At 42.3% G+C, this 19,121-nt stretch overlaps 1 protein-coding gene across 1 annotated transcript; it reads left to right on the forward strand.

Moving 5' to 3' along the window:
* The first annotated feature begins 2,036 nt into the window (after positions 1-2,036).
* On the forward strand, positions 2,037-19,017 carry COQ5 (coenzyme Q5, methyltransferase). The gene is made up of 7 exons (XM_005891483.3): positions 2,037-2,272; positions 5,213-5,362; positions 8,555-8,776; positions 15,750-15,856; positions 17,266-17,354; positions 18,198-18,309; positions 18,394-19,017. The coding sequence occupies exons 1-7, from the start codon at positions 2,071-2,073 to the stop codon at positions 18,502-18,504; spliced, it is 993 nt and encodes a 330-aa protein (XP_005891545.1). The 5' UTR covers positions 2,037-2,070; the 3' UTR covers positions 18,505-19,017.
* The last annotated feature ends 104 nt before the right edge of the window (positions 19,018-19,121 follow it).

Here is a 19,121-nt window from a genome sequence, read left to right on the forward strand (position 1 = left end):
TAAATAACTCTTATAACAGTAAATAAGGTTAACCTTAGCTAGTTAGAAACCTATTATATGCCAGGCACTGTGCTGAGAACAAAGAATTCCAAAATACGCTAATGGGAGAATGTGATAAGGACTATAATAAAGTTAACACAAAATGCTGACCAGAGGAGAGGCCTGAAGGAGAGAAGTACAAAAAGGTAGGAGGAGTAAAGGAGGGCTTCCCCAGAGGTGATGTTAGTTAAGCTGAGCATAGAAAGATGAGTGGAATTTCAGCAGTCATACATGAACAAATTAATAAACAGACAAAATCCTAGACATCTCCTAATTAGGCCCTTTGGGGCTTCTTTTTAATCATTATATGTTATAAAAAATATGAATAAGTATATAGAAGTCAATTTCTTGAACTTAACAGTTTTAGCTGGGATAAAAGAAATTAGATACTAATCTCAAATTTTTTTAATGTTTCTTAAATGCCCTCCACCAGTCCTTATCTTGTTTTTTCTTTTCCAGTTTTTTCCCCCACAAATCATACTGAAATGAGAGAATGGCTACATAATGCATCAAATTAAGTCTAGAAAATCCTAAAAGTCCATTTTTATGTATGACTAGATTTGGAAGATACACTAAGTTTCCTGGGTGATTTTTTATTTCCTTTAACAAAGATGTGGGAACTCTGATGACATGAGTAAATCATTTCTTTCTTCTAGCACTCTTAAAAGTGAGAAAAAGAGAGAAAGCCCCGTGCAGTTGTTCCCAAATAAAGCAGTAGGTGTCCATCTGTTAGGCTACATTAAGCCAAGAAAAGATTTTCCACTTTCAAAGTAGTTTCTTAGGGGCCTTGGCACTTTCTCCTTGTGAAACATTTACTGGAAACATATATTTGCAGAGAAGTAAAGCAAAAACACAAAGAAATCCAAATAAAACTCACCACCTCCATCTTCTTTTCCGCAAGATGGTCTACGTTACCCTTTCCATAGAAAATAATGGGAAAGTCTGAGGTTACAGTAAAGCACTCATTGTGTGCCAGCTGGAGCTAGAAATGTAGCTTTGTGATAGTAGGAGACAGGCTGAATGGTGCTTGGTTGTGACTTACTAAATAGATGGATACCAGAAGGACTTCCCTGGTGGTCCAGTGGTGAAGAATCCAGCTTCCATTGCAGGTGGCACAGATTGGATCCCAGGTCCAGGAACTAAGATCCTGCGTGCTGCAGGGCGTAGCCAAAAAGTAAATAAATAAAAGTAAGTTAAATACATACCAGAGTTTTCCTTCCCATTTATGAGTTTCCTAGGTTCATAAGATGGAAAGACCAGAGAACTGTCTTTCCTATGTCTATCATTCAGAGTAATCTAGCACAAGTTTCTCAAGATTATTCTGCACATCCCTCTCATACAAATCACCAGAGAATTTCGATCAAAAAGATTCCTAGAATCCATGCCCAGTGTCATTTACTGATTCAAAAGCTCCTTTTGCCCTCTTCCGCACCGGAAAAAGGGAGCTACCTGGTATCTCCAGAGTTAGTACTACCGATTAGTAGTACTAATCTACTAATCTACTAATGAGATTCCCTGATGGCTCAGATGGTAAAGAATCCGCCTGTAATGCAGGAGACGCAAGAGACGCGGATTCGATCCGGACATGTAAGAGATGGGGGTTTGATCCCTGGATTGGGAAGATCCCCTGGAGAAGGGAATGGCTACCCACTCCAGTATTCTCGCCTAGAGAATTCCATAGACAGAGGAGCCTGGCGGACTACAGTCCGTGGGATCGCAGGGTCGAACACGACTGAGCGACACTAACACACTACAGATTGGCAGGATTCAGAGACCTGGTATCTGAAGTGACTGGGGCTCTCCCTAAGGTCCGTTGATTCCTTGTGAATTCTATATTTAATTTAAAGACAGAGAAAAAGGGATTTCGCGTACTCAAAGACTAAACAGCCTCAGGATCCCAGAGATCCTGCAGAGCTACTTAGCATCAGATTTCAAGACGCGTTCAGCTAATAATGTCTCCGGTCGGCCGCCGTCAGCCATCTAGCGATGCTACGCTACGTCCTGTCTGACAGCGGTCACCCGACTGTCAAGATGGCAGCCCCCAGGAGCTGGGCTCTATGGAGCTTCTGCGGCTGTGGGTGGTCGAGGGCAGTGTCGGGCTGCAGGCTCCCCGGGCTTCGTAGCTCCTCGCCCAGGGGCCCCCTGGGTGCACGGCTCTTGTCCCAAGAGAAGGAGGCAACCGAAACGCACTTTGGGTTTGAGACTGTGTCGGAAGAGGAGAAGGGGGGCAAAGGTAAAAGGGGTGAGAAGTTGAATGGGAAGGATCTGACCGTCTATGGTCTAGTTTCTTCTGCCCAAACCAAGGATTGATTTAACGTCCTGTGAGCTCCGCTGAGGGGCTTCCCAGGTGGCGCTAGTGGTAAACAATCCACTGGGTCGGGAAGATCCCCTGGAGGAGGGCAAGGGAACCCACTGCAGTATTATTGTCTGGAGAATCCCTGTGGGCAGAGGAGCCTGGCAGGCGGACACGACTGCTTCAAGCCACTTAGCACGCACGCACGCGCCTCTGATGCATTAACTTGTGCAGTCCTGACCTCCAAAGAGTACCCTTAGTCTGTCTCTGCCAAAATTAGAGCCTTCTCTTTTCAATTATCTCAGAACCCCTTCAATTGAGCATTTATGATGTGCCAGGCAGTGTGCAGACATTATTTACAATTCTCATTTCAACTTCCTGATGGTGAGTATTGTTATTCCATCTTACTCATGAGGAAATAGAGACTTAAAGGTTAAGCAGAACCTTGCCCAGTTTAACGTAGTTAACTGGTGGTGGCACTGCTATTCCAACCTAGTTCGGTCTGACTACTGAGCCCATATTGTTAATCTCTTGCTAAAGGGATAGGCCGTCTTTTATAGAAAGAAAGGAGGAGACTATTTTATCTATTAATATGTGCCTCAGCTTCCAAATTTGCCAGATAGGGAAGATAGTAATTTCTTTCATGGAGTTCTTGTGAAGATTATATTACTTCACACACTAAAGAATTTTGAATAATGCCTGGCACTTCATAATTGCTCAATAAGTGTTAGATATTGTTCAGCACTTTCTTTGTTTTCACCATAAGACTTGGGAAAGGAAAAGACCTGTTTTAAAATTCCAGCTGTACCATTTGTAATGAGAAAGGTATTATGCTCACATTACAGATAGATAAGGTGAGGCTCTGAGAGGTTCCTTAACTTGGCCTGTAGTCACCCAGGAAATAACAAAAAGAGCCTACAATTGAATTTTTGATCCTCTTATAGGCTAGTATATTGTATTACCTTCCACCTCAACCTTACTAAATACATAGCTCTACTATAATTCCTTGAATATCAAATTTAAATTAACACATTTCATTGTGAATCCCCAGAAAGTTAAGACTCATTCATAACTGTGTTCTCAACATTTGATGCACATTAGGAGCTTGATAACTGATTGTGGGGTGAAATAAGTGGAGCCAGGTAAAATGATAGTAAACGCCATAAGTTCATCTTCCCAAAGTTCCTGTGGCTGCAATTCCAAAATGTCTGGGGTGGCAGTATCAACATCCCCATGGTCATGTTTCTCCTATGATTCCATTGACATTCTGTTCAAATTTCACCTCTAAGGTTATCCCTTTTCATTATTTTGTTGCACTTTCATTTTTGTAGCCCAGTTTCCTCTTTCAGTTATCTAGTTTTGTAAAATGCTACAGAGATTCACAACTGAGATCAGAAGGTAAAACAGCTACATGCTTTGCTGTCTGCATGTGAATAAGGGATGTATAGTGACCAACCCCCTACAGACTCTGAGAGAAGTGACCTAATTGGTTTCTGATCGTGATGCATATCTCTTATTTATGCATGATTTGTGGACTGAAGGACTACTAGCAAGATTTGTACTTTATGCAACTACTCACAGTTAATATACCATTGTATTTGAATGATGTTGCTAGAGGACTGGTGTTATTGAACTAAACCACAATAACTGAAATTCTTGCATATTAGAACCACATAAAGCAAGAAGGGCTTATACTCAGTGGGTTGAGCCTCAGTGTCCCTCTAAATATCCCAGATGTTCAAAAGCAAAGAGCAAGCTTATAAGATCCCAGGATTGAGAATAGGTGTTCAAGATTGAGTGAAAGGAGGAGGGCTCTATTGTCTGCTGATTCAGCAGAGGACAGTAATGTTTTGGGTCTTAGCAGCACATTTCATCTGAGGAACTCAACATATCTCCCCTTCTTTACCTGATTCAGTCCTTCTGGCAGGTAGGTAGGAGGCTCGCACTGATATTGTTATCTGATGAACAGAAATGGAGATGCAAAGAAGTTAAATGTAGCCTGTGCTTTGAAGCATCTTAGATAGTAAATCCCTTAACTCTTCAGCCAGTCCATATTCCACATTCTTCCTTGGTCCTGTGGAGTCATGAGAACCTTCTACAATTCAACTTGGCCGTGACTCACGTCCTACCATTCATCTGCCCACCAAGTTGAACCTGAGGTTTTTCTCAGTGACACAGGCAGAGATGAGCTGAGGTCTTCCCATCCATTTTTCATGTCTTTCTAATGGATTTTGTTGTCTTTAATTATGATACTTTTAGAAAAATTCCAATCCCCCCACCCCTTCCTCTAAGAAATGGAAACTGGGGAACTCCCTGGCGGTCCAGTGGTTAGGACTCAGCTTGGGGCTGATCCTTGGTTAGGGAACTAAGATCCCGCAAGCCATGCAGTATGGCCAAAAAAGAAAGCGATTTACTACTAAGTATGTGCATGGCATTATTGCAAGGTAATGGTCCTATGTGAAGCTAAGATAACAGAAAAGAGGTTGACTTATTTCTTACTTGAAGCAGTTTAAGCCTTTTTAAATTCTTTATTTATTTGGATACACTGGGTCTTAGTTGCAGCAGGCAGGATCTTTCGTCTTCCTTGTGGTATGCAAACTCTTAGCTGTGGCATGTGGGACGTAGTTCCCCAATCATGGATCAAACAAGGGTGCCCTGCATTGGGAGTGTGGAGTCCTAGCCACTAGACCACCAGGGAAGTCCCTAGTTAAGCCTTTTTTTTAAAGCGGTAATGTGCAGATTTGGGCATAAGCACTATGACTTGGTTCCACCTTGCAGATAGTTAATTTTATGGGGGAACGGGGAACTTTCTTACATTTAGGACTTTTCCAGGTTAATATTATTAGTAGCCCAGTCATGTTGTATTTCTCTCATGTCAAGTCTATCAGGTGTTTGAAAGTGTGGCCAAGAAGTATGATGTGATGAATGATATGATGAGTCTCGGTATCCATCGTGTTTGGAAGGATTTGCTGCTCTGGAAGATGCGCCCGTTTCCTGGGACCCAGCTTCTGGATGTTGCTGGAGGCACAGGTAATGTCCAGTTTGGTCTCCTTGGGTAACACTGAACTCTTTTCATAAAAACTAGTTTCTCTTGTTGTAATGAGCTAGCTCACCTTCCATTAGGCTGAACATGGTGATTGAAAATCAATACACTTCTCAGAAAGATTTACTCTTTCCTTTTTTCTTATTTTAGTTTTATTTATTTAGGCTGTGCTGGGTCTTCACTGAAGCTCAGGCTTTTCTTTAATTGTAGCAAGCAGGGGCTACTCTCTAGCTATGGGCGTGGACTTCTTACTGTGGTGGCTTCTCTTGTTGCAGAGCACAGGCTCTAGGGTGCACAGACTTCGGTAGCTGTAGTGCGTGGGCTCAGCAGTTGCAGCTCCCTGGCTCTACAGCATGGGCTCAATAGTTGTGGCTTAGTTGCTCCACAGCATGTGGGATCTTCCAGGATCAGGAAGTGAACTCTTGTCTGCTGCAGTGGCAGGTGGATTCTTTACCACTAAGCCACCAGGGAAGCCCTACTGAATGCCAATCAAAAACACAGAATATCAACTTTGTGCCTGTCATTTTTTTTTTTTTTTTTTTTTTATCTACTCTATTGTTGCACTTTTTTTTTTTTTTGGTTTTTATTTTTATTTTTAAATTTTATTTTATTTTTATTTTATTTTTAAACTTTATATAATTGTATTAGTTTTGCCATTTTGATATTTGGCAAAACCTGTCATTTTTCTAAAATTCAGAGGATTACAAAGTAAACTGAGCAATTTTTTTCCTCCAGTGTCCTTTCCCCATCTAAACACCTATTTTTGCTTTCTGTTTAACCTTTAGCCCACTTGCTGTCTTTCTTTGCTGAGGAAGGGAGGGGCTTTTATCATATAAGTTTTCAAGGCAGCCTTTTCTGCCTAATGTACTATCATATCAGATATTGAAAGCTTTTTTATTGGAAAAAAAAGCCTCTTTTTATTTATGCATGGTCCTTTGTCTCCTGGTGCACACTAGGCATTTGGAGAGGAAAATGTCATATAATGTAATAATGTAATAATCTATACTAATAGAATAATACATAATAATAAATTGCAATAGAATAATGTCCATGTTTATGTTTGGCTTTGTTGGTGTGGTCCTCTCCCCAAAAAGAAGCACAGAGGAAAGTGAGGTAGAGGACATTAGCAGAATCTATCAAAATCTAAAATGCTTTTTAGTCTAGGATCCCACAATTCCAATTCTAGACATTTAATCTGAAAAAAAAAAAAAAAAAAACCTTGCACAGAGATACAGCTACAGAAAAGTTTCAGAGCTGCCACTACCTCCAGTGCATCCCAGCCAGTAACATTACCACATGCCAACAACTGCCCATTTAGAAAATGCAATTAAAAAGTAAGCCCATACATTTAAAAAGACATTTAAAACATACAGTTACAAATATGCTCACACTACATAATTTTTAGTAATAGTGAAAAGTTGGAAGTAACCTGTTTCTACCTCAGTGAAAAATGACTTTAAGATACATCAATACTATAAAATATTAATATTAGGTAGCTATTTAAAAGAATGAGAAAAGCCTATGAATACTGATGGAACAGTATCAAGGACATATTAAGTGGGAAGGAAAAGAAAAGTTATATACAATGGATATAATTTAACCCTCATTTATGTTTTTAAGTTGTTTCATGAGTACATATAATTATATTTAAATTTATAGGAAAGTGACTGAAGAATACCTAATTGGATGGAGAAAATGGAAAACCTAAGGCTGTATTTCTTACAAGAAATAAACAAAGAAGAAAACAAAGACAAGGAAAAAAAAAAAAGAAAACAAAGACAAGGAAACAGCATTATAAAAAAGGAAATATGATCCTGAAAGCACTGGCTTTGCCTAAACAGTATTTACGACATGGTCACAATAATGTAAACACTTGATCTTCTGCTTTTAAACTCAAACCATCAACAAAGCACAGAAAACTTAGAGCTATAGAACAAATACAATGTTATCAGGCTTGACAGAACATACACACACACACACACACACACACATATATATATATAAAATGGAAGGTTGAAAGGAGTCAAAAGTTACTATCTATAGTTGATGGAATAATAAAACAAGGTAGGAGGGATAAACTTGGAATGGGATTAATAGATATATACTGCTGCTAAGTCGCTTCAGTCGTGTCCAACTCTGTGCGACCCCAGAGATGGCAGCCCACCAAGCTCCGCCGTCCCTGGGATTCTCCAGGCAAGAACACTGGAGTGGGTTGCCATTTCCTTCTCCAATGCATGAAAGTGAAAAGTGAAAGTGAAGTCGCTCAGTCGTGTCTGACTCCTAGCGACCCCATGGACTGCAGCCTACCAGGCTCCTCTGTCCATGGGATTTTCCAGGCAAGAGTACTGGAGTGGGGTGCCATTGCCTTCTCCAGATATATACTACTGCATATAAAATAAGCAAAAGGGACCTACTATATAGCACAAGGAACTATAGTCAATATCTTGTAATAAGCCATAATGGAAAAGACTCTGAAAATGAAAATATATGTGTAACTGAGTCATCTTGCTATATACCTGAAATACTATAAATCAACTGTACCCCTAATTAAAAAATAAAAATTAAAAAAAAAGAAAATATAGATTAGCTTATTACTCTAGGTTACACAGGTATCTGTGAGGAACTATTAAAAGTGATATAAATATATTGGGAGGACAGAGGCAAGCAGAGATGGGGGCAGGATAGCTTTATAAATTTTGTGAGTAAAGAAATAGCTGTAACCAACAGAAGAAACCGCTAAAGGGATTGGGAAAGAACTGAGCTGGTTATGGGGAGTGGTGGGGCAGTGAGTTGTTGTTGCTTGTGAGTATACCTTCATGTTACTGTCAAAAAATTATTAGAAAAAGACTAGGAAGCAGTACACTCAGCTCTTCCCACTTGTCATGTCTGGAGAGTGTGGAGATGGCAACTTTCATGTTTTATTCTATATATTTAAGTATTGAGCCTTTTAGAGTAAGAATGTGTCCATGCATTACGTATGCAGTTTTTAAAGGTTTTTTATTTAAAGAATCTTAGCAGTTAAAAAATTGCTGTTAGAAACAAAATGAACTATTGAAATGAGTACAGCCTTTCAGTTTTCATACACTCCTCAACCCCTGTATCTTTGCTTCTCCTTTTGGGTTTAAGAAATGCTGCAGTTGTGTTTGTGTTTGATCTTTCCTCCTGTTGGCTTCCCACAGGTGACATTGCATTCCGGTTCCTTAATTATGTTCAGGCGCAGCATCAGAGAAAGCAGAAGAGGCAGCTAAGGGCCCAACAAAATTTATCCTGGGAAGAAATTGCCAGAAAGTACCAGAATGAAGAGGATTCCTTGGGTGGTTCTCATGTCATGGTCTGTGACATCAACAAGGAGATGCTAAAGATTGGAAAACAGAAAGCCCGTGCTCAAGGATACAAAGCTGGTAAGTCCTGCAGAAAGTGGACCTGGAGGAGATGTTTATAAATGGAATGTGTACAGTGCTGAAGTGCTTTCTTTTCCAGATTTCAGAAACTAATAGATACATAGGAGTGGACTTTGTGGGGCCGAGTCTAGCATGTGTACTATTGCATAAGTTATTTCAGAAACCAGTTACCAGCCTCAAGTGACAGGGGAGACAACCCAGACCCAAAGAGGTTAAGTATCTTATTCAAGTCATGCAGTTTAAATGGCAGATCTGAAATGTGGACTGACTCTTTGGGTCTCAGCTCTTGGACCCTGAGACAGAAGTTTGGCTTTCAATTCCCAGCAGCTCTCTGATGACCCCAGCACCCTATTCTTGAGCCATTTCATCCCCCTCCCAAAACTAAGCTCTGCCTCAGCTTTCCAACCTGGTGGCACCCAGCCAGTGACCAAGGATCCATGGGGCACCCAGGCCTGAACATATGCCATGTGGGCTCTCTTCACAGGCAGTCTTTGTTCCAGAACCCCCCTCTTGGGTTGGCTGGGGCTTTCTCAGATCTGCGTCAAGGTCTCATGGCTCTTCCCACACACATCCTTGCTTCCTCTTCTTTTTATTTTTTTTCCGGGTATCTCCCGTCACCCCCCAACCAACCCACCCCCCCGCCAGAAAAGAAAACTTTGCCCTCCTATCTCTATTTCAGCATGGGTTTCTCAGAGGGCGCAGCTGATGCTGTTGAAGAATCACCCGTAAATGGTACTCTTCAAACTTCCCTCGCACGGTCTGCTCTTCAGCCAAGGGGAAAGTGACTGGCTATCTCCAGGCAGCTGCTGCAGCTCCCAAATGGACAGTTTCTGCTCTAGCTTAAAGATACACATTTTACATTTGGCTTTCTCTTTTTATATTTTGAAATACTTTTGCCCCCAGTATTTTGCCCCAGTAGATGTATTGATCTGGCAGCTGCAGCACGTTTACCCAGCTTTTCAGAGCCACTGTACTGCCCTCTTCCACACTGGCCGAGCACTGCAGGCAGCCCCAGTGAGAGGCAGTGGTACCCAACAAAGAACCCAAGTCCCTCGGGTCAACATCAGCACTTCTCTCCTCTCCCACCAACTCCCCACCACGAGTGTCTGTGGTTGTTTTAGGTTAATTCTTCCTCCTCCTACTTCCACCCCCAGAACGAGCTGCCTAGACGAACTGCAGCCCACTTGGCCCCCCAGATGAAGGGCTCTTTTGTTAACCATCAGCACTGATCAGAAGGCGGACAGTCACTAGTGTTTCTAGACAAAGGCACTGTGTTCTTACTCCTACTGAGAAACGTGTTTCCCTTCTCTCTGGTGCTCAGCCATGAAGAGTGGAGAACAAAGATGGGAATGATGGGTAACGTTCCACTTCTGGAATCATCTCTGCCATAGCATAGCTTGCCTTTCAGAGTCTCCTAACAGCCAAGACAGATCCACCTGTGTAGGAATCATTAGGTGCTGCAGAGTTTGGTTTTATTTTTCCTCTGCTTTGAAAGTGAAATGAAAGTCACTCAGTTATGTCCGACTCTTTGCGACCCCATGGAGTCCTTGGAATTCTCCAGGCCAGAATACTGGAGTAGGTAGCCTTTCCCTTCTCCAGGGGAGCTTCCCGACCCAGGAATTGAACCAGGGTCTCCTGCATTGCAGGCAAATTCTTTACCAGCTGAGTTACAAGGTACCAGTCTCCAATAATAATGCCTTTGCAACACATATCATGCCAAAATAAATTTGAAACTAAATAGAAGGATCCTAGAAATTATTTAATAACTATAAAAGTTAATGTAGAAAGGCATTTTTGTGTGTAGCACCATTATATGTTGTATTTACATGCAGCACTTCCTCCCAAAGTAGAAGTTTGGAGGGCAGAAACCTTAAAAAGATTTGATGGATTATAAAAGTGATATATTTGGGAAAATTTGGGATGTTAGAAATCAAACATTTGAAAAGTTACATTATGAAGAGGTAAATATTAACCATAGTTCCAGCATCCAGAGATGACCCTCAGTATTTTAGTATATTTGCTCCCTAGCTTTTTCCTAATCATTTCCTTTTTATAATATTGACAACATCTTGGAGATATAATTTAGTATTCTGCTTTGTTTAATTTAGCATTGTATCATGAGATTTTTCCATGTTATTGAAAATTTCTGGGGACTTCCCTGGTACTCCAGGGTTAACACATTGCCTTCCAATGCAGGAGGTAGGAGTTCGATCCATGGTCAGGGAGCTAAGATTCTTTCATGCCCCTCACAGTCAAAAAAACCAAAGCATAAAACACAATGAATATTGTAACCAAATTCAATAAAGACTTTAAAAATGGTCCACATTAAAAAAAAAATAAGTCTTAAAAAGAAATATTCCTGGGAATTCCAGTGGTCCAGTGGTTAAGACTCTGCATTCTCACTGCAGAGGGCCTGTAGAAGCTAATGTATGTAAAGTGATTACATAGACCTCGTCATCGTGGGCTTAGTAAGCAGTAGCTTTGATGATAATGTTGTTAGTGTCTTCCTCTGAAAAATTTCCTCCAAAAAATCAAATGGCTATGTTAAAGGGCATGCTCATTGCTGAGGTTCTTGTTAAATACTGTTAGTGTGCCTCACAGGAAGATTATTTCCATTTACCTTCCTCTATGAAGCCTCCTATGAAGTCTGAGGAGGCCTTACAAATAGCTGTGAAAAGAAGAGAAGTGAAAAGCAAAGGAGAAAAGGAAACATAAGCATCTGAATGCAGAGTTCCAAAGAATAGCAAGGAGAGATAAAAAAAGCCTTCCTCAGAGATCAATGCAAAGAAATAGAGGAAAACAACAGAATGGTAAAGACTAGAGATCTATTCAAGAAAACTAGAGATACCAAAGAACATTTCATGCAAAGATGGGCACTATAAAGGACAGAATGGTATGGACCTAACAGAAGCAGAAGATATTAAGAAGAGGTGGCAAGAATACACAGAAGAACTGTACAAAAAAGATCTTCACAACCCAGATAATCACGGTGGTGTGATCACTCACCTAGAGCCAGACATCCTGGAATGAGAAGTCAAGTGTGCCCTAGGAAGCATCACTATGAACAAAGCTAGTGGAGGTGATGGAATTCCAGTGGAGCTATTTCAAATCCTGAAAGATGATGCTGTGAAAGTGCTGCACTCAATATGCCAGCAAATTTGGAAAACTCAGCAGTGGCCACAGGACTGGAAAAGGTCAGTTTTCATTCCAATCCCAAAGAAAGGCAATGCCAAAGAATGCTCAAACTACCGCACAATTGCACTCATCTCACACGCTAGTCAAGTAATGCTCAAAATTCTCCAAGCCAGGCTTCAGCAATACGTGAACCATGAACTTCCAGATGTTCAAGCTAGTTTTAGAAAAGGCAGATGAACCAGAGATCAAATTGCCAACATCCGCTGGATCATCGAAAAAGCAAGAGAATTCCAGAAAAACATCTATTTCTGCTTTATTGACTATGCCAAAGCCTTTGACTGTGTGGATCACAATAAACTGTGGAAAATTCTGAAAGAGATGGGAATACCAGACCACCTGACCTGCCTCTTGAGAAACCTATATGCAGGTCAGGAAGCAACAGTTAGAACTGGACATGGAACAACAGACTGGTTCCAAATAGGAAAAGGGGTACATCAAGGCTGTATATTGTCACCCTGCTTATTTAACTTATATGCAGAGTACATCATGAGAAACGCTGGGCTGAAAGAAGCACAAGCTGGAATCAAGATTGCCAGGAGAAATATCAATAACCTCAGATATGCAGATGACACCACCCTTATGGCAGAAAGTGAAGAGGAACTAAAAAGCCTATTGATGAAAGTGAAAGTGGAGAGTGAAAAAGTTGGCTTAAAGCTCAATATTCAGAAAACGAAGATCATGGCATCTGGTCCTATCACTTCATGGGAAATAGATGGGGAAACAGTATCAGACTTTATTTTTTGGGGCTCCAAAATCACTGCAGATGGTGATTGCAGCCATGAAATTAAAAGACACTTACTACTTGGAAGGAAAGTTATGACCAATCTAGATAGCATATTCAAAAGCAGAGACATTACTTTGCCAACAAAGGTCCGTCTAGTCAAGGCTATGGTTTTTCCAGTGGTCATGTATGGATGTGAGAGTTGGACTGTGAAGAAGGCTGAGTGCTGAAGAATTGATGCTTTTGAACTGTGATGTTGGAGAAGACTCTTGAGAGCCCCTTGGACTGCAAGGAGATCCAACCAGTCCATTCTAAAGGAGATCAGTCCTGGGTGTTCATTGGAAGGACTGATGCTGAAGCTGAAACTCCAATACTTTGGCCACCTCATGCAAAGACTTGACTCATTGGAAAAGACTCTGATGCTGGGAGGGATTGGGGGCAGGAGGAGAAGGGGACGACAGAGGATGAGATGGGTAGATGGCATCACTGACTCGATGGACATGAGTTTGGGTAAACTCCGGGAGTTGGTGATGGACAGGGAGGCCTGGCGTGCTGCAATTCATGGGGTCGCAAAGAGTCAGACACGACTGAGCGACTGAACTGACCTGAACTGATGAAGCCTCCCTACTGAATCATACTTCGTGTCTGATTCACTGCATGTCGAATAATACTGAAGCTGAATCAGGATTCTTGGAGGATATAGCCACCCTGATAGGCAGCTCCCTTGGGTGCTTTCTGAATTCATGACCAGACTTGGGGTCAAGACACTCTGCTTCTCTGTGAGTCCAGTAGAACCAATATAACTATGCTAAATTATGTACTTAGAATAAATTCTAATGACTATCTGAAGTAGGTACTATTATTGACTCCACTTTACACATGAGGAAACTGAGGCAATGTAGTTTATCCAAAATTATATAGCTAGGGGCTTCCCTGGTGGCTCAGTGGTAAAGAATCTGCCTACCAGTACAGAAGACATGAGTTTGATCCTTGGTACGGGATGATCCCACAGGCCATGAAGCAGCTAAGCCCATGCTCCACAACTGCTGAGCCTGTGCTCTAAAGCCCAGGAGCTGCAGCTACTGAAACCATGCACTGCAGCTACTGAAACCATGCACTGCAGCTACTGAAGCCCGGGAGCCTAGAGTTTGAGCTCCGCAACAAGAGAAGCCACCACAGTGAGAAGCCCATGCACCACAACTAGAGAGTAGCCCCTGCTCTCTGAAACTAGAGAAAAGCCCACACAGCAACGAAGACCCAGCACAGCCAAAAATAAAAAATGACTCTGTTCAAAAACTTGTATTATTTAAAAAAAGAAAAAGGTTATATAGCTAATAATTGGGAAAGCTGGCATTAGAACCCAGGCAACACCAGGACCTGGGCTCGTAAGCATACTGCTTTACACCTCGTTGGATAAAAATTGGTTAAGAGTAAGGCATAACTATGGAGAAGGCAATGGCACCCCACTCCAGTACTCTTGCCTGGAAAATCCCATGGACGAAGGAGCCTAGTGCGCTGCAGTCCATGGGGTCGCTAGGAGTCAGACACGACTGAGCTACTTCACTTTCACTTTTCACTTTCATGCATTGGAGAAGGAAATGGCAACCCACTCCAGTGTTCTTGCCTGGAGAATCCCAGGGACAGGGGAGTCTGGTGGGCTGCCGTCTATGGGGTCGCACAGAGTTGGACACGACTGAAGTGACTTAGTAGTAAGGCATAAGTAAGTAACCAGTGTCTACTCTGAGAACCTTGGGGGAAACTTTCTTCTAAACTTCAAGGACACCAGAAACTTCAAATTCTCAGGACTGAAGGACACCCTGAAGACGGTGGCCAGGAATCCACTGGAGAAGGCAGGTGTGCGTTTTCTGACACCGCTTCAGATACCGCATGTGTGATGTTCCCCCAGCACCATCAGTTCAGTTCAGTTCAGTCGCTCAGTCGTGTCCGACTCCTTGCAACCCCGTGAATCGCAGCACGCCAGTCCTCCCTGTCCATCACCATCTCCCGGAGTTCACTCAGACTCACACCCATCGAGTCAGAGATGCCATCTAGCCATCTTATCCTCTGTCGTCCCCTTCTCCTCCTGCCCCCAATCCCTTCCAGCATCAGTCTTTTCCAATGAGTCAACTCTTTGCATGAGGTGGCCAAAGTACTGGAGTTTCAGCTTTAGCATCATTTCTTCCAAAGAAATCCCAGGGCTGATCTCCTTCAGAATGGACTGGCTGGATCTCCTTGCACTCCAAGGGACTCTCAAGAGTCTTCTCTAACACCACAGTTCAAAAGCTTCAATTCTTCGGCACTCAGCTTTCTTCACAGTCCAACTTTCACATCCATACATGACCACTGGAAAAACCATAGCCTTGACTAGACGGACCTTTGTTGTCAAAGTAATGTCTCTGCTTTTCAATATGCTATCTAGGTTGGTCATAACTTTTCTTCTTTTAATTTCATGGCTGCAGTCACCATCTGCAGTGATCTTGGAGCCCCCAAAAATAAAGTCTGACACTGTTTCCACTGTTTCTCCATCTATTTCCCATGAAGTGATGGGACCAGATGCCGTGATCTTCATTTTCTGAATGTTGAGCTTTAAACCAACTTTTTCACTCTCCACTTTCACTTTCATCGAGAGCTTTTTAGTTCCTCTTCACTTTCTGCCATAAGCGTGGTGTCATCTACATATCTGAGGTTATTGATATTTCTCCCAGCAGTCTTGATTCCAGCTTGGGCTTCTTCCAGCCCAGCGTTTCTCATGATGTACTCTGCAGCACTGTACAGTTCTCCAATTCTCCAGCGCCAGCCAGCTGTCCAACAATTCAATTCAGTTCTAACACTAGTTACCAGAGTTAGCATCAGATTCCACAGGTTTAGGGCTTATTGCCACAAGACTGCCCCCAGTTCACAAGACAGCCACAAACAGGGTGTTCAGGGTACCCATACTTCTGTCCAGCTGACTACAAATTCAGGGGTTCCCACAACCCTCTTCCCAGGTTTGACAGTTCCCTGGGTGCAGAGGAGACAGCAGTCCAGGCTGAGGCCAGAACTGCTTTTCTCTTTCAGGACTTGCCTGGATATTGGGAGATGCAGAAGAACTGCCCTTCGACGATAACAAGTTTGATGTTTACACCATTGCCTTTGGGATCCGGAACGTCACACACATTGATCAGGTTAACCATGGCCGAATCTGCTGGTGTGACTCAGGATATTAGCTCTCTGGGGGTGGCTCCACAGTGAATGAGGAAAGGGAGAGATTCTTCTCCGGGCCCAGCTCCTGAGTTGAATGTTTCAGGCTGAGAGGTCTTAATCCTTTTAATTGCCAATTTTCCTGCTCACAAAATTAAAAAAAAAACAAAACCACAGAGCAGATCCCCATAGAAGCCTTTGTTGCTTGAGTTGGTATTCATATCTTCGAGCCCGTCAGTCTTGCTCTCTCTCCATGAAGCCTCCTGACTCAGAGTTCACAGATCAGAGCAATTCCCAAGGCTGACACCAGAAAAGGCACTCAGCCCCTATTTTGGCAGAAGGTGGCTAGATTCACGGATCCTCTGTTGGAAGAAGGGAATGTTCAGCCCTTAATTTGATGCAGCTCTTCTTTTATTTCTACTTGAACATTCTGTCCAAACATTTGAAGATGACAGGCAAGGCCCCCAGTTTCATTTCTGTACCGTGGACTCCAGTTGCCTGGTTGCCAGCTTTGGGTGGGATGTTGTTTATGGTGTGTTTTAATTTCATTTTTTTCCTGTGTCTATAGCCAGTTTATTATTCTTTGTAAATTAAAAAAAAAATTTAATAAATTCAAGGCTCAAGCAGCACAAAAGGGATATATCCCTAAAAAATCTTCATCCTTGTGTGCTAACCATTGAGTGGTCCTCCCTCTGTGGTCACCAATTTCTGAGTGGCGTATCTTTGGAAAGATGTCTTGGGCATATTAAGTGTATTCATTTCCTTTCTTTTTGTAATAAAAATATTAGCATATGAAACATTTTGCCCATTGCTTTTTCCCTTAAAAATATACCTGCAAAACAATTTTATATATATATATATATATATCTGCAAACTTTTCCATGTCTGCACATAAAGAACTCTGGCTCTTCCTTTTTTAAATAGCTGCATAGATTCCATTTGTATATATATTCCCTAATATAACCAGTCTCTCATTGATGATTAAGATGCTTCTGCTCTTAGGCTGTTCAAATCGTGCTGTAATGAATAACCCCACGTCATTTCCACGGTAGAAACATTTCTGTAAGATAGACTCTTTGAAGGAAAATTGCTGGATCAAAGAGGGATAGCCATCATGATTTTGAGAAGTAATTCAAAAATTGCCCTGCCCCAATCTGAGTCAGTTACTAGAGAAGATTACTCCAGGTAACCTTCTCTAGTCATGGGCAGCGGAATGGCTAAAAGATTTAGGAAACTGGGTTTGTTCTGCTGTTAAAGCTTCCCAACTGAGATTGAACACGGGGTCTGTGGGAAGCACGCTTTGTAACGCCCACAGAAGCTAGTGCCGCCTCAGCCTTCCAGAGACGAGTGAGGGTTGCTGAGGGGTGTGTCCTATTGTTCTTGTCTTGCTCAGGCACTACAGGAAGCCCACCGTGTCCTGAAACCAGGAGGAAGGTTTCTCTGTCTGGAGTTCAGCCAAGTAAACAATCCCCTCCTCTCCAGGTTGGTATTGTTAACAGGGCTTGATTTTCACCATCCAGCCAAGGGTTTCCCATTCCCAAATGGATAGAAAACAGCCAGTAGCTTTAAGCAGGAACCTCTGAGTCCCTGAGTCCCTGAAGGACAGTGCCACTTCTGTGGTCAGCCAATTCTGAATGATAACACCTAGACCAGAAAAGTCTCAAACCAGTGACCAGAGACTCAAGTGGGCCTGCATATGTATTTTGTTTGGCTCATGGTTACTTTAGAAAATTGACTTAGATGTCTATATTTTAAAATTGAGAAATTTTACATAAAAATTTGGATTTCCAACTTCAGCTGAGAAATCAGGAATATGGCAACCCCGGTTAAGCCCATATTCCCACATGGCAATAATCAGAGCTGGGTAGTAACTGCCCCTTCCCCACTTTTCTACTGCTGCTGCTAAGTCATGTCCGACTCTGTGCGACCCCATAGACGGCAGCCCACCAGGCTCCCCCGTCCCTGGGATTCTCCAGGCAAGAACACTGGAGTGAGTTGCCATTTCCTTCTCCAATGCATGAAAGTGAAAAGTGAAAGTGAAGTCGCTCAGTCGTGTCCGACTCTCAGCGACCCCATGGACTGCAGCCCACCAGGCTCCTCCGCCCATGGGATTTTCTAGGCAAGAGTACTGGAGTGGGGTGCCATTGCCTTCTCCACTTTTCTGGACCTTCCTAACTGTGCCTGTCACCACACCCTCAACTGGGTCACTTATTTCAGGTACTTGCTTGACCCCTATAGGCATTTTTGAGTTTATAATCCCAGGCTTAGACCTTCTTGCTTATTAACGGTCATGTTCTAATCTTAATCTTTTGCCTTTTTGTTTAGGCTCTATGATGTATATAGCTTCCAGGTCATTCCTGTCCTGGGAGAAGTCATTGCAGGAGATTGGAAGTCCTACCAATACCTTGTAGAGAGTATCCGACAGTTCCCATCTCAGGTACAAAAAAATCTATAGCTTACAACCCAAGGCTCCACAGTTGAAATCCAGTCAATTTCTGCTGTATCTTTCTTTGTGTTTTAGGAGGAATTCAAGGAGATGATAGAAGATGCAGGTTTTCAGAAGGTGACTTATGAAAATCTCACATCAGGCATTGTAGCCATTCACTCTGGTTTCAAACTTTATCTCCGTTAAGATTCTGAAGCGTGAACCAGTCACATCCTGTCAGAAGTCTGGAGCTGGAGGATAATCCAGTTAGTGTGACCAGCAGCAGGACATCTCTGCTTGAGGCTATGTGCCTTGGACCCACGTTCTGATGTGACCAATCTCAAAGTGAAAGAACCAAGTTCCTGTCACTTGACTGCAGCTTTCCTTAGGGGCTGCTTCAGGCCTTCTCCCAGAGTTATTTGTCTGTACTTTTACTTAAGTCCTATTTTTTTTGGGTGTGCAGTATGTGGTTAAGGTAAAACCAGCACTAAAACTCAATTTTGAAGTGTATTTGTAGTTTCTCTGCCAGTGCTGCCTTCCAGAGGGATAATGAATCATTTGAATCCAATGATGATTTGAACCAGAAAACTTGCTAGCTATACCCAAGTTCACCTTTCAGCCTAGGACTAAGTCTGGGGCCAAAAGCCAAGGCCTAAAGTATAGGGCTAAGGATCACAACTAGAACTGTGCAACTGAAACACTAAATGAGTTTACAATTTTCGTGGATTTTGTCAGTTTCTTCTTGAGGGAGGTGAAAGAAATACACTTTCTTCATTATTCATTCAGTACTCTTCCACCAAAAGCCAGTATTGTGTCCTCAGTTC

Source organism: Bos mutus, chromosome 17 (assembly GCF_027580195.1).
Source record: "Bos mutus isolate GX-2022 chromosome 17, NWIPB_WYAK_1.1, whole genome shotgun sequence".
NCBI classification, from domain to species: domain Eukaryota; kingdom Metazoa; phylum Chordata; class Mammalia; order Artiodactyla; family Bovidae; genus Bos; species Bos mutus.

Excerpts from the sequence above, each read along its gene's own strand:
- COQ5 (XM_005891483.3), top strand. The coding sequence starts at position 2,071 with ATGGCAGCCCCCAGGAGCTGGGCTCTATGGAGCTTCTGCGGCTGTGGG. Across the intron at positions 15,857-17,265 it reads ACGTCACACACATTGATCAG|GCACTACAGGAAGCCCACCG; the intron begins GTTAACCATGGC and ends TGTCTTGCTCAG. Across the intron at positions 18,310-18,393 it reads TCCGACAGTTCCCATCTCAG|GAGGAATTCAAGGAGATGAT; the intron begins GTACAAAAAAAT and ends TTTGTGTTTTAG.